This window comes from Lithobates pipiens, unplaced genomic scaffold (genome assembly GCF_037356315.1).
Source record: "Lithobates pipiens isolate NorthernLeopardFrog02 unplaced genomic scaffold, aLitPip1_a1.2 Scaffold_19, whole genome shotgun sequence".
In the NCBI taxonomy this organism is placed as follows: domain Eukaryota; kingdom Metazoa; phylum Chordata; class Amphibia; order Anura; family Ranidae; genus Lithobates; species Lithobates pipiens.
The window spans coordinates 151,864,756-151,877,073 of NW_027507764.1; the positions used below are offsets into that span (position 1 = coordinate 151,864,756).

Consider the following 12,318-nt stretch of genomic DNA (forward strand, 5'->3'; position numbering starts at 1 on the left):
ATGAAAATGGCATGCCATGACCCTTCTAAAGTGTGCATGCGCAGAGTACGTCAGTGCATGCACAGAAGAAATCCTCGTACGGGGAATCGTAAATATCTCCTAAACCATGTAGGTTTAGGAGATACTTACAGCACCTACAGGTAAGCCTTAATCTAGGCTTACCTGTAGGTGAAAGTTTGTTGTAAGGCATTTTTCTCATATGTTTTTCCTCTTACTGATATTTTTTCTAAGGATTAAGTAACAAAATTAATTATAGAATCCTGCACTGTAGGCTATGGATTGTGCCCAAACGTGCACTTTAAGACTAGGTTCACACTACTGCGATCAGATTTTGACGCAATTTTCAGGCGATTATGTAGTGCGACTTAGTTGCGTTTTGAATGTGGTTTCCATGTTCTATAGGGGGCCAAACTCGCAGTGGAATCACACTCAAGTAGTACAGGGCCCTTTCCAAAATTTCTCTGAGTTGGATTGATGTGAATGGCACCATTTAAAAAAATGTAATTTACATTGTCACATGATTCTGTGCAACTGAAATTGCACTAGTGTGAACCAGGCCTAAAGGACCACTATCACAAGAAATATTGTATTCTGCTATCTGTATGTTGTTAAAATGAAACTCTTTATTTAAAAAAAAAAATTTATATGCTGCCCCGCACTTTTAAAAACAAAGGCAGCTTTCACTGTTAAACTCAACTTTCCCCAGCGCTTCTGCAGACTTATCCCTCTAACATCTATTACAGGTCTTTTTGGGGTTGAATGACAGCCAGCATCATCCAACCTATTTGCTGTGAGCCCAGGGTGTTTTTCGGGGTTCTCTGGGGTTGTGTCATCACGCATACTAGGCCCACAGTACACCTTCTCTGAGCACTGCTCGGTCCAGAAATAAGGACCGTCTGAAGATGCAGCTGATGAGTTTACTTCCTCTTTCATTCCCTGCAAAGGTAAAGCATAATGGACTACTATGCATCGCATAATAGTCCATTATGTGTCACTTACCTGACACAGGAGCCAGCGATGTCACCGCTGTCCCCTGTAATCCGGCACATCCATCTTCTCTGTGGGTCTCGCTGCTCCGCCACTGTCATTTGGCGAAGCCGCAATGACGTCACTCCCGCGCATGTGCACGGGAGCCGCCACGCGTGGCATATTCGCGCTCAGTGCGCCTGTGCGCCGCTGTCTATGGCAAATGCGCCGTAGACAGCGGTGCCTGTCTTTCGGCAAATATATCCTAAACCGTGTAGGTTTGGGAGATATTTCTTGGACCTACAGGTAAGCCTTAATCTAGGCTTAGCTGTAGGTCAAAGTGTGTTGTAAGGGTATACAACCACTTTAATATATATTGAAAGTATTTGGTATATTTTACATGCCTTTGGTCTGAAACTTGTTTTGGACAGCTTGGCCTCTACGTAAATATGTAGACAATTACTCTGAAACCTCTCCTTCCTCCACTGGACCAGGTCCAAGCATTCTTTTTATTTTACCTTTTTCCTGTAGCGAGAATGAGCTTTTATTACTCTTAGTGATGTCATTAGAAGGCTTGTAAAACTGTTGCAGGGGCAGATGCTGGGGAGTAAGATCCAGTTCCAAGTAGCGGGGTGGATTTGATTTAAATCAAGTGGATTTAAAACGCAATTTAAATCATGATTTAAATCACTAGTAAAAAGGCTTGATTTAAATCTACTGGATTTAAGTCATAATTTTTAAAGAGCAACTTTCATCTCTGACCCGCTGTTGACTCACCGAAAGTCTCATTCACTTTAATGGGGTGGCTGGGGATGCGGCAGTGACACAACAAAGGCGAGGGACATGGCAGCAGCAGGTGAGTGGATGCCCGCTATCAGGCGCTGCCATGATGGATCTGAGATGACAGGTGCTCTTTAAATGGAAGGACTCATTCTTGCTGGTAATAAGAATATTTAATATTTGCAAACAAAATTAAGGTTTCCTATTTAGAATAATATGCTGTCAGGTTAGTAAAACGATATCAGAACCAATTTAATCATACAGTTTGTAGTGTACATAGATTTGCAAAACAAAGGAATTTTCTTGAACTTTGTTTTATCTAATGGTTACTGTGAAATTGTGTGAATGCATCGAACGCAGTGCATGTTATCTCAGCTTGCACAGCTTGGATTCATTGAATGAGTTGACCAAAATGTAAATTTTTCTAAATATGCAGCCTCATGCTACATAACTAAGCTCAATTTCATGCTGAATAAACAAAATTATTAATGTATCTGAAATAGAAAATTACCTTTTTTTTAAATCCTTGATTTGTATCCACCTTGCCACGTAGGCATGTCCCCCAGAGCTACATCTCCCAGGAGCTGTTGCCCCATGCACAGTGTGTGGGAAGGCGAATGGCAGAAAATTTGTTTTGCAGGGAAACAATTGAATATACTGTATGTATGGGAAGTAAGACAGAAGGGTCGGGGATAGGAGGAGTTCTGTAATCCAATAGGGAGAATTGAGCGTGGGGTTTCTGGGCAGTAGGGGCAGCATTGTCAGCTTACTACAGGAAATGAATAGCTTACTGGATTTTCTTCAGGATCATCAGATAATGTATTTGTTCTTGCAGCATTTTTCTTTTGTTCTTGCAGCTTTTTTAAAGAGACAATGGGGAGATTTACTAAAACAGGTGCACACCGGATCTGGTGCAGCTCTGTATTTTAACCAATCAACTTCCAGGTTTTATTGTCAAAGCGTAACTGAACGAGCTGAATTTAGATGCTGATTGGTTACTATACACAGCTACACCCGATTCTGAATGCTCCATGTCTAGTAAATAACCCTCAATATATGTCCATGTATTTTAGATGTGTGCTGCACATGTTGTGTTTTCATTTTTTTGGCCGAGGCATTCACTTAAAAGAAAAGAAATAGCATAGATGTTTATATGACTTGGTCTGTAATCATCTTTACCCAAGTCCAGATTATTGCAGCAGAAAAATAAGAGAAGCAGAAGCAGACTATGTAACAGTGAAAAGATAGTAATTGCTATAGATAACTGTATTTTCAAAGGGCAGACTCGCCGGGTAAAAGTCATTTTCATGTTTTATCTTGCAGGGTTATGGCACTCATTTAATGAATCATTTGAAGGAATATCACATCAAACATAATGTATTGAATTTCCTCACCTACGCTGATGAATATGCAATAGGCTATTTCAAGAAACAGGTACAATGAGTTACTGCAAATTAACATTCATTACAAATGTATGTATTCATATATTGTTCTTTTACAATTGGAGATTGGTTAGTATTTCAGTCAAAGCCTTATTCGGTAGAGGATAGAAAAAAGCAGACAGACTTTTTTTGTTATTTCACCTAAAATGTATGCTGCCACAAATCGGTCAGATATTTCATTTTACTTTACTATCAATAGATATGCATTCACAGACATTCACTTGCATAAAAAAGAAGAAAATCAAACACCTAAAGATGTAAAAGTCAAATAAAAAAATTACATTTTGGTAAACACTCAAATAATAATGTAATCTATGTGTTAACTTCAAATACTATGTATACCCCTTTTAAAGTAAATCTATCCCGAAAAATATTTGAGACTGACATTGCTGACCTCCTTCTAAACATTCTAGATGCTTGGCTGCTGTAGAGACTGTCTTTCCTATTTTTGGGTGAATCACTGTCTCCAAATTCTTAGATGAAGAAAGTCAGAGAAAAGTAAGAAGTCCTTATCTACTGTACATACTGTAGTTACTCTTGGTCAGTGACTTAACGAATTGAAGCTAGCATGGGAACCAGGCACATATCATTTTCAGAGGATCACATGACAAGGTTGCTGCTTAGCAATTATCCGCTTAGGCACCCAGGGCTGTCACGTGGCAGAAAGAGGAGGAAGTCACATGCTCCCCCATACCCGAAAGTACATGGTATTCTTCAGGTTGCAGGTGACCAAAAGCAGTGGCAGTAAAGAAAAGGGTAGTTTAGTTAAGTTAGGCAGACATTAGGGCTGCATTCACACCTGAGCGCATTTTTCCAGCGATTTTGCTGCATTTTTGCCACTATTTTGTTCAGGTCACCAATGTAAATGGCAGAAAAACACCTGTATTCTGCCCCAAAGAAGCTCATGTTCTTTTTTGAGCTTAGGGCATTTTTCAGGCGTTTTGCTTCAGGGGACAAAACGCTCAGATGTGAACAGGTGCCTCTCAAATTAATGGAATTTTGCTTGTTGGGCATTTTTCAGACAATTTTTCGGGCGTTTTATGAGCTGAAAACGCTCAGGTGTGAATGCAGCCTAAAAGTGAACTTTCTTTTGTGTGAATGCGCAAAGAACAGTTTTACTATAATGATCACTTGGTCTTTATAATCTATTGATTAATTGCTATATTTTGTTGGTCAAAATGGAGGGGAATGTTTTCAAGTACATATTTAGAATAAGGATCAGATAGCTGTTTCTGGAAAAACTAGATTCGTACTTTGAATAGTATTAATGTTAAATCATTTGAGGGTTCAATCAAGAAAACCTGTCGTTGGAAAGGCGTGAAGGCTTGCTGCCTTGCTGTCATTCATTTTTTTTAATAACAAACATGTTATATTTACCTGCTCTGTGCAATGGTTTTGTACAGAGCAGCCCTGATCCTCCTCTTTTTGGGTCCCTTGCTGGTGGTCCTGGCTCCTCCCTCCTGCCGAGTGTCTCAAATAGCAAGCCTCTTGCTATGGGAGCACTCGAGTATTCTCGATACTGAGACACTTTCCTGTGATTTGACATTGTCCATTCACACACAGAGCATGCCCCCTGCTCTCTCCTCATTGGCTCACTGGATGTGATAGAACCAATGAGGACAGGGAGACCCGGAAGTGCAGCTGCTCTCATGCACATCGATGGATCAAAATAGGACTCATGCAATTATGAAGGGGGCTGGGTGGACTGCACGCAGAAGGTTGTTTACCTTAAAGGATAACTAAAGGTTCCTTTTTTATTTAATAAAAAAAAAAAAACGTCATACTTACTACCTTTGTGCAGTTGGTTTTTCACAGTGTGGGCCCGATCCTCCTCTTCTGGGTTCCCTCAGCGGTGCTCCAGGCTCTTCCTTTTCTTGAGGGCCCCGTCGGAGAAGCTCTCTCCCTTGGGGCACCCATGCGGGCACGCTCTTGTGTCCTGTTGCTGTGTACATTGACACAGACAGCAAGACTTGGCTCCACCCCAAGCTCCCGCGTCATTGGATTTGATTGACAGTAGCGGGAGCCAATGGCTGTGCTGCTATTAATCTAATCAGGACCTGAGACACCGACTGGATCGGATGTGGTCATCCCCGGCACAGGAACAATCATGCTCAGGTAAGTAAAAGGGGTGCACTACAAGAGGTTTTTCACTTAATTGAGGTGAAAAACCGTGAGGGTTTACAACCCCTTTAACCTCCCTAGCGGTGATCCCGAGTCTGGCTCGGGCTGGGATTTCAGTACCACAAGCGGTAACCCCGAGCCAGACTCAGGATTGCATCGCTGGATACAGGGAGGATACAGGGCAAAGTTACTTGATCGAGCTGTCCTCCGCTTGATTCACACAGTGCCCTAGTGTCGCCGAGCTCCGTTCCCTGCGACGTTACGGCGCACAGGAGCAGAGATTGGCGCCAAATTCAATAAAGTAAAAACACACAAAACACACACAGTACTGTAATCTTACAGATTACAGTACTGTATAAAAAAAATACACACCCCCTTTGTCCCTAGTGGTCTGTCCAGTGTCCTGCATGCACTTTTATATTATAAATACAGTTTTTTCTGCCTGGAATTTGGAGATTGTCCATAGCAACCAAAAAGTGTCCCTTTATGTCAAAAGTAATTTTAGACCAACTAGAAAACAGCGATAATAAATAATAATCACTTGCAGAATTGAGCGATAGCGATTTGTGGGGAAATTCGTCATCAAACACTAAATCTAATGACAGCGACAATTCTGCAAATGAGAAAATGTCAGTGTTTTTGGATTTGATTACATTATTGAATAATTTTTATTATTATTTATTATCATTATTTATTATATTATAAACTTTATCATACCCAGGATGTCTGCTAGACTCTGGTTTGAACAGATTTAAGAGAGTTATTCCTAAGAATTGCAGGCCTACAATATAAAACGCCAAATTTCCATGCAAAATAATTGTACCGCTTTCAGCACCTAAAATCAGAACTAATCATACTGCCAGGGAGGTTAATGCATACAATGTATTAAGGTAAAAAACTTCTGCCTTTAGAACCATTTTAAGTCCCTGACCCCAAGCATGTATAGATGGGTAAGAACGTCTGCCTTTTCTCTGAATTGTCTAAATTGGATACATGTTCCAGGGCAATGAAGCCTTTTCAGGAGAGGTCCAATGGCATTCCCATATTTTTCTCAAGTTTTTCAATGTTGTCCAACAGTCTCTTACCAGTGAGAAATTGTGTCCTTTACTGCTTTAAGTAACTCTAGGGGAAAAAAGATTACATTTTCTACCCCCTGTAAGTAATTTGGCATTAGGATTGATTCCAAACCCCATAATTACTTACCTGACTCTATGTAGACCCAGGTCATTGGCAACTTTAGCAGTCAAGGCAGCGAGTACCCACATCAAAGAGAAGAGACCTCCCCCCACACTGTTTCAAGTAAGTATTTGGAATCTTCAGTTAGAGGTAGATGAACCTGGAGAAGAAAGGGTTTTTATTGACCTGAGATGAGATTTAAATTAAAGCTCTAATCCAATTTCTTGTGTATTATTTTACCCTAAACTTTAACTCACTTGTATCATACACACTTTTGTTAAGTGCAACAGTCATAATATTACCAAACTGACCAGCCTTCTTTGCCTTTACAAAGGTAGCTGAATCTCAAAGCAAATACAATCTCAGTCTAAGATTTTTTTTCTTACATGTTTTAGGGTTTTTCTAAAGACATTAAAGTACCTAAAGCACGTTATGTTGGATACATAAAGGATTATGAAGGAGCTACTTTAATGGGATGCGAGTTAAATCCCAGGATACCATATACTGAATTTTCAGTCATCATAAAGAAACAGAAGGAGGTAAAGTACTATGACTGCTTTTAAACCAATCATATCAGTGATTTCATTGGAGCATGCCAGGGAAGACATGCCTAAAATGAGATGTGGGCATCTAGATCCTATATTCTGTATAGCATAAGGGGACTTTGTTTGAATTTACTAACATGAAATGTGAGTTTTTCTACACTTCTGCATCTCTTAAAACATGTATTGACTTTTTATATGGATACATTTAAAGATACTCAAATAACAAAAAAAAAACAACTATAGAACTCTGTAAAATACAGGCAATACCAGCCACTGCTACAGTAACAATTGAATGCACTTGTGCCTTGACCCCAACAAAGGACATTAAAGAGGAAGTAAACCCTGATGGGTTTACTTCCTCTTTGTCTCCCTGGAAAGGTAAAGCATAATGGGCTACTATGCATCGCATAGTAGCCCATTATGTGTCACTTACCTGACACAGGAGCCAGCGATGTCACCGCTGTCCCCTGTAGTCTGGAGCATCCATCTTCTTCCGGGTATCGCTGCTCCGGCCACTCACAGCGCCGGAGCAGCGATGACTTCACTCCTGCGCATGCGCATGGGAGCCGCCACTAACGGCATATGCCGCTGCTAACGGTGATAGTGCGCCTGCGCGCCGCTGTCTACGGCGCATGCGCCGTAGACAGCTGTGACGGTCTTTTAGTAAATATCAACCTACACCGTTTAGGAGATATTTCTTGGACCTACAGGTAAGCCTTAATCTAGGCTTACCTGTAGGTCAAAGTGGTTTGTAAGGGTTTACAACCACTTTAAAGCATATTTATAACAAGATCTTATTTTTTTTTAGCTTTGGATGGAGTGAGAAGAGTCATAACCTCTATCAGGTCCCTTTACTTTGAAGAGATCTCCTCTTACTTTCTATGGTGTTTTGAGACAGGAAGTGAAGGAAAATCTCCCTAATGGGACATAGACAGCAAAAAACTTGCTGGGGTTTTCAACCATTCTATACATAAAACTGAAAAAGATAAAGATGGAAAGTATATCTCCTCTAGCCAAGGGCTATCATGAGTGTTTGGTACTTCAGAGAGCCCCCACCCTCTTGTCTTTATTTTACATTAAAAAAAGGCAAAACATGGTCGCTATGTTGATAAATATCATATTATAGATGGGCCTTGGATGAAACAATCTATGGAAGTCTCTTAAAGAGGAGCTCCAGGCTCCCCCTCAAAAAATTTAAAATCAGCAGTTAAAAATACGGTAGCTGCTGACTTTTAATATTAGGGCACTTACCTGTCCAGGCATCCAGCAGTGTCCTCACCCAAGCTGATTCTTAAATAGGGTGCTGGAACCACCATCTTGACTAAGGGAAATTGGCAGTGAAGCTGTGCGGCTTCACAGCCAGTTTCCTACTGCGCATGTGAAAAAGCATGCAGAGTTCTGTGAATGGTCCGCAGTCTTCTGGGACGTGTGAAGTGTTCTAGTAGGCAGTGGGCGAAGGTGGGTTTATGCAGCGGCAAACTGAGCCAAAAGTGGAAACGAATACCTGTAAAAAACAGGTACCTGCCCCCCCCCCAAAAGGTGCCAGATATGTGCAGCGGAAGGGGCGAGCAGACAGGCGGATCTTCCCCTTTTGGGTGAAGCTCTGAAAACACTGCAAATTAATGTAGCTCCTCTAGCAAGGTCTTGAGTACTTATAACACACATTAAAAATAAACAGAAGAGGGTACCTGCCTCTGAGTGTAAAAAGAAATAAAAAGGGGTTAAAATGCACTCGCTGCATTAGAAGAGTTATTCATTTCATCAGACTCAGGTTAACAAACCCAAGGTAAGTATAGTAACAAGTCCTAGTTGCAATCTCAGAACACCCAAAAAGAGGATAATATGCGACCGGCCTAAATTACGTGGCATGTTCACCAATGCCAGGAGCCTGGCAGACAAGATGGGTGAACTAGAGATACTGTTGTACAAGGAGGATTTGGATTTTGTGGGAATTTCAGAGACCTGGTTCAACAGCTCCCATGATTGTCTGGCAATCATTCAAGAGTATACCCTTTATTGCAGGGATAGAGAGGGTAAAAAAGGGGGAAGGGTATGCCTCTATATTAAGAATAATGTACAACTGACTGTGAGAGATGACATCACTAAGGGAGCTAGGGAGGAGGTGGAATACTTATTGGTAGAGCTCCAAAGGGATGAAGCTAAGGGGAAAATACTGGGAGTATGCTATAGGCCCCCTATTCTGAGGGAGAAGGGGGAGATTGATCTCCTATCACAAGTTGGATTAGCAGCAAGGATGGGAAGTGTTATCATAATGGGGGATTTTAATTATCCAGACATAGAATAGGCTGGGGGAACCGCGCATTCATCTAAGGTTTGCCAGTTCCTAAATGTTTTGCAGGACAAGTTCATGGTTCAGATGGTAGATGCACCAACTAGAAATAAAGCATTAATGGATCTACTGATTACCAACAATGCAGATCTGATCACGGATGTGGAAATATGGGCCAATTTAGGAAATAGCGATCACAGGTCAATTAGCTTCAGTATAAATCACACAAATAGGAAACAAAGACACTGAATTTCAAAAGAGCCAACTTCCCTAAACTATGAACCTTGCTAGAAGGCATGACTTGGGATAAAATCTTAGGAACAAATAACATGGAAGAGAAATGGGCTCGCTTTAAGACCATATTAAATAAGGGCATTAGCCAATGCATACCATTGGGTAATAAATTGAAAAGAGTGAACAAAAGTCCTGGATAGCTTAACTCCAATGTAAAAATGAATATGAAAGCAAAGGAGAGGGCCATCAAAAAATACAAGGTTGAGGGATCATCATCAGCATTCCAACTTTACAAAGAATGCAACAAGAAATGTAAGGGTGCAATTAGGGAGGCTAAGATAGAACACGAAAGACACAGAGAGCAAAAAAATCCTAAGAAATTCTTTAAGGTAGGTAAACAGTAAAAAAGGAGGACATACCATATTGGCCCCATAAAGAATGAGGAAGGACATCTGGTTACAAAGGATGGGGAGATGGCAAAGGTATTGAGTTTATTCTTCTCCTCAGTTTTCGCAAGGGAATCGGGGGGCTTCAGTAACCAAAACTGCAGTGTTTCCTTATGACACATGACAGGAAGCACTTCCATTGTTAACAGAGAACAGATTTAACCACTTCAATACCCGGCCATAGTCATATGGCGGCCACAGATGGGATTTCCCATCCTGGGTGGGCGTCATATGACGGCCTCGGTATTTCGCCGCTCCTGCAGGCCCCTGGGGGCCCGCAGCACGGCGATCGTGGATGAGCTGTGTCCCTCGGACACAGCCCATCCCCGAACTGTGGGATTTTCCTCCCCGTCGACCCCCCCGATACATGGGACTGGCCGTGTCCAATCACAGCCGGTCACATGTACTGTGCCGTTATAGGGCTCGTGCACGCGCCTAGGGCGCGTGCAGAGCGCCGATCGGGGATGCGGCTTGTCACCCTGACACAGCCCAACCCCCGATCACAGTAAAGAGCCAATGAAATTGGCTCTTTACCACGTGATTGGCTGTGTCCAATCACAACCGGTCACAGAATGTAAACAAACCGTGGTAACGAGATGTTACCGGGTTCTCCTCCTCACACACTGATCGTGTGTGAGGAGGAGATTGCGGTAACATCTCGTTACCGCTCAGTGTACACACCAACCACACTAATTACCCCCCCCCCCAATAAAGAGGACCTGTCACCACCCATCAAAGTACCTGTCATCACCCATCACAGCCCATCTGAATACCCGAGTACCTGTCAGCCCATCTGAGTACCCGAGTACCTGAGTACCTGTCCCAGCTCATCTATGTACCCGAGTACCTGTCCCAGCCCATCTGTGTACCCGAGTACCTGTCCCAGCCCATCTGAGTATCCGAGTACCTGTCCCAGCCCATCTGAGTACCCGAGTACCTGTCCTAGTCCATCTGAGTACCCGAGTACCTGAGTACCTGTCAGCCCATCTGAGTACCCAGGTACCTGCCAGCCCATCGGAATACCTGAGTACCTGCCAGCCCATCTGAGTACCCAAGTACCTCTCACAGCCCATCTGAGTACCTGTCACAGTCCATCTGAGTATCCGAGTACCTGAGCACCTGTCAGCCCATCTGAGTACCCGAGTACCTGTTCCAGCCCATCTGAGTACCCGAGTACCTGTCCCAGCCCATCTGAGTACCCGAGTACCTGAGTACCTGTCCCATCCCACCCGAGTACCTGTCAGGCCATCTGAGTACCCGAGTACCTGTCAGCCCATCTGAGTACCCAAGTACCTGTCACAGCCCATCTGAGTACCTGAGTACCTGTCACAGTCCATCTGAGTATCCGAGTACCTGAGCACCTATCAGCCCATCTCAGTACCCGAGTACCTGTCCCAGCCCATCTGAGTACCTGAGTACCCGAGTACCTGAGTACCTGTCACATCCCATCTGAGTACCCGAGTACCTGTCACAGCCCATCTGAGTACCTGAGTACCTGTCACAGCCCATCTGAGTACCTGTCACAGCCCATCATTTCAGAGCCTCAAAAATAAGATAGGCCGTCATCAGATGTGATCAATTTTCAATGATTTGCACCATAGCTTGTAGACTCTATAACTTTCAAAGAGACTAAATAATATCCACTAATTTGATTTATTTTTTACCAAAGAGATGTAGCCATATAAATTTTGGCCCAAATTTATGAACAAAAATTATTTATTTACAAAATTTTATCATAGAAACTAAAAAAAAAAAGTGTTGTTTTTTTCTAAATTTTCGCTCTTTTTTCACTTATGCCGCAAAAAATAAAAAACCCAGTGGTGATTAAATACCACCAAAAGAAAGCTCTATTTGTATGAAAAAAATTATAAAAATTTTGTTTGGGTACGGTGTTGCATGACTGAGTAACTGCCATTCAAAGTGTAAGAGCGCTGAAAGCTAAAAATTGGTCTGGTAAGGAAGCTGTATATATGCCCTGTATTGAAGTGGTTAAAATTAGACTTGGGAAACTTACACCGGGACCAGATGGCTTGCATCCAAGGGTACATAGGGAACTCAGTCAAGTAATTGCCAGACTATTGTTCCTAATTTTTACTGACAGTCTACTGACTGGAATGGTACCAAGTGATTGGAGAAAAGCCAATGTAGCACCAATATTTAAAAAGGGCCCAAAATACATCACTGGGAATTACAGACCAGTTAGCCTAACATCAATAGTATGCAAGCTCTTGGAGGGGATGATAAGGGACTATATACAAGATTTTAGTAATGAGAACGGTATCATTAGCAGTAATCAGCATGGATTCATGAAGAATCGT

At 42.2% G+C, this 12,318-nt stretch overlaps 1 protein-coding gene across 4 annotated transcripts in view; it reads left to right on the plus strand.

Annotated features, from left to right (window-relative positions):
* The window catches only part of KAT2B (lysine acetyltransferase 2B), a 116,976-nt gene that overhangs the window by 84,842 nt on the left and 19,816 nt on the right, over positions 1 to 12,318 (plus strand). For all 4 annotated transcript variants that reach the window (XR_013277547.1, XM_077491407.1, XM_077491408.1 and 1 more), the window contains exons 12-13: positions 3,070 to 3,180; positions 6,881 to 7,024. Coding sequence is in view for 3 of the 4 variants with exons in the window: in XM_077491407.1 (XP_077347533.1) it covers positions 3,070 to 3,180; positions 6,881 to 7,024 (255 nt within the window). In the remaining variant the exon portion in view is untranslated. The remainder of the gene's footprint in view (positions 1 to 3,069; positions 3,181 to 6,880; positions 7,025 to 12,318) is intronic.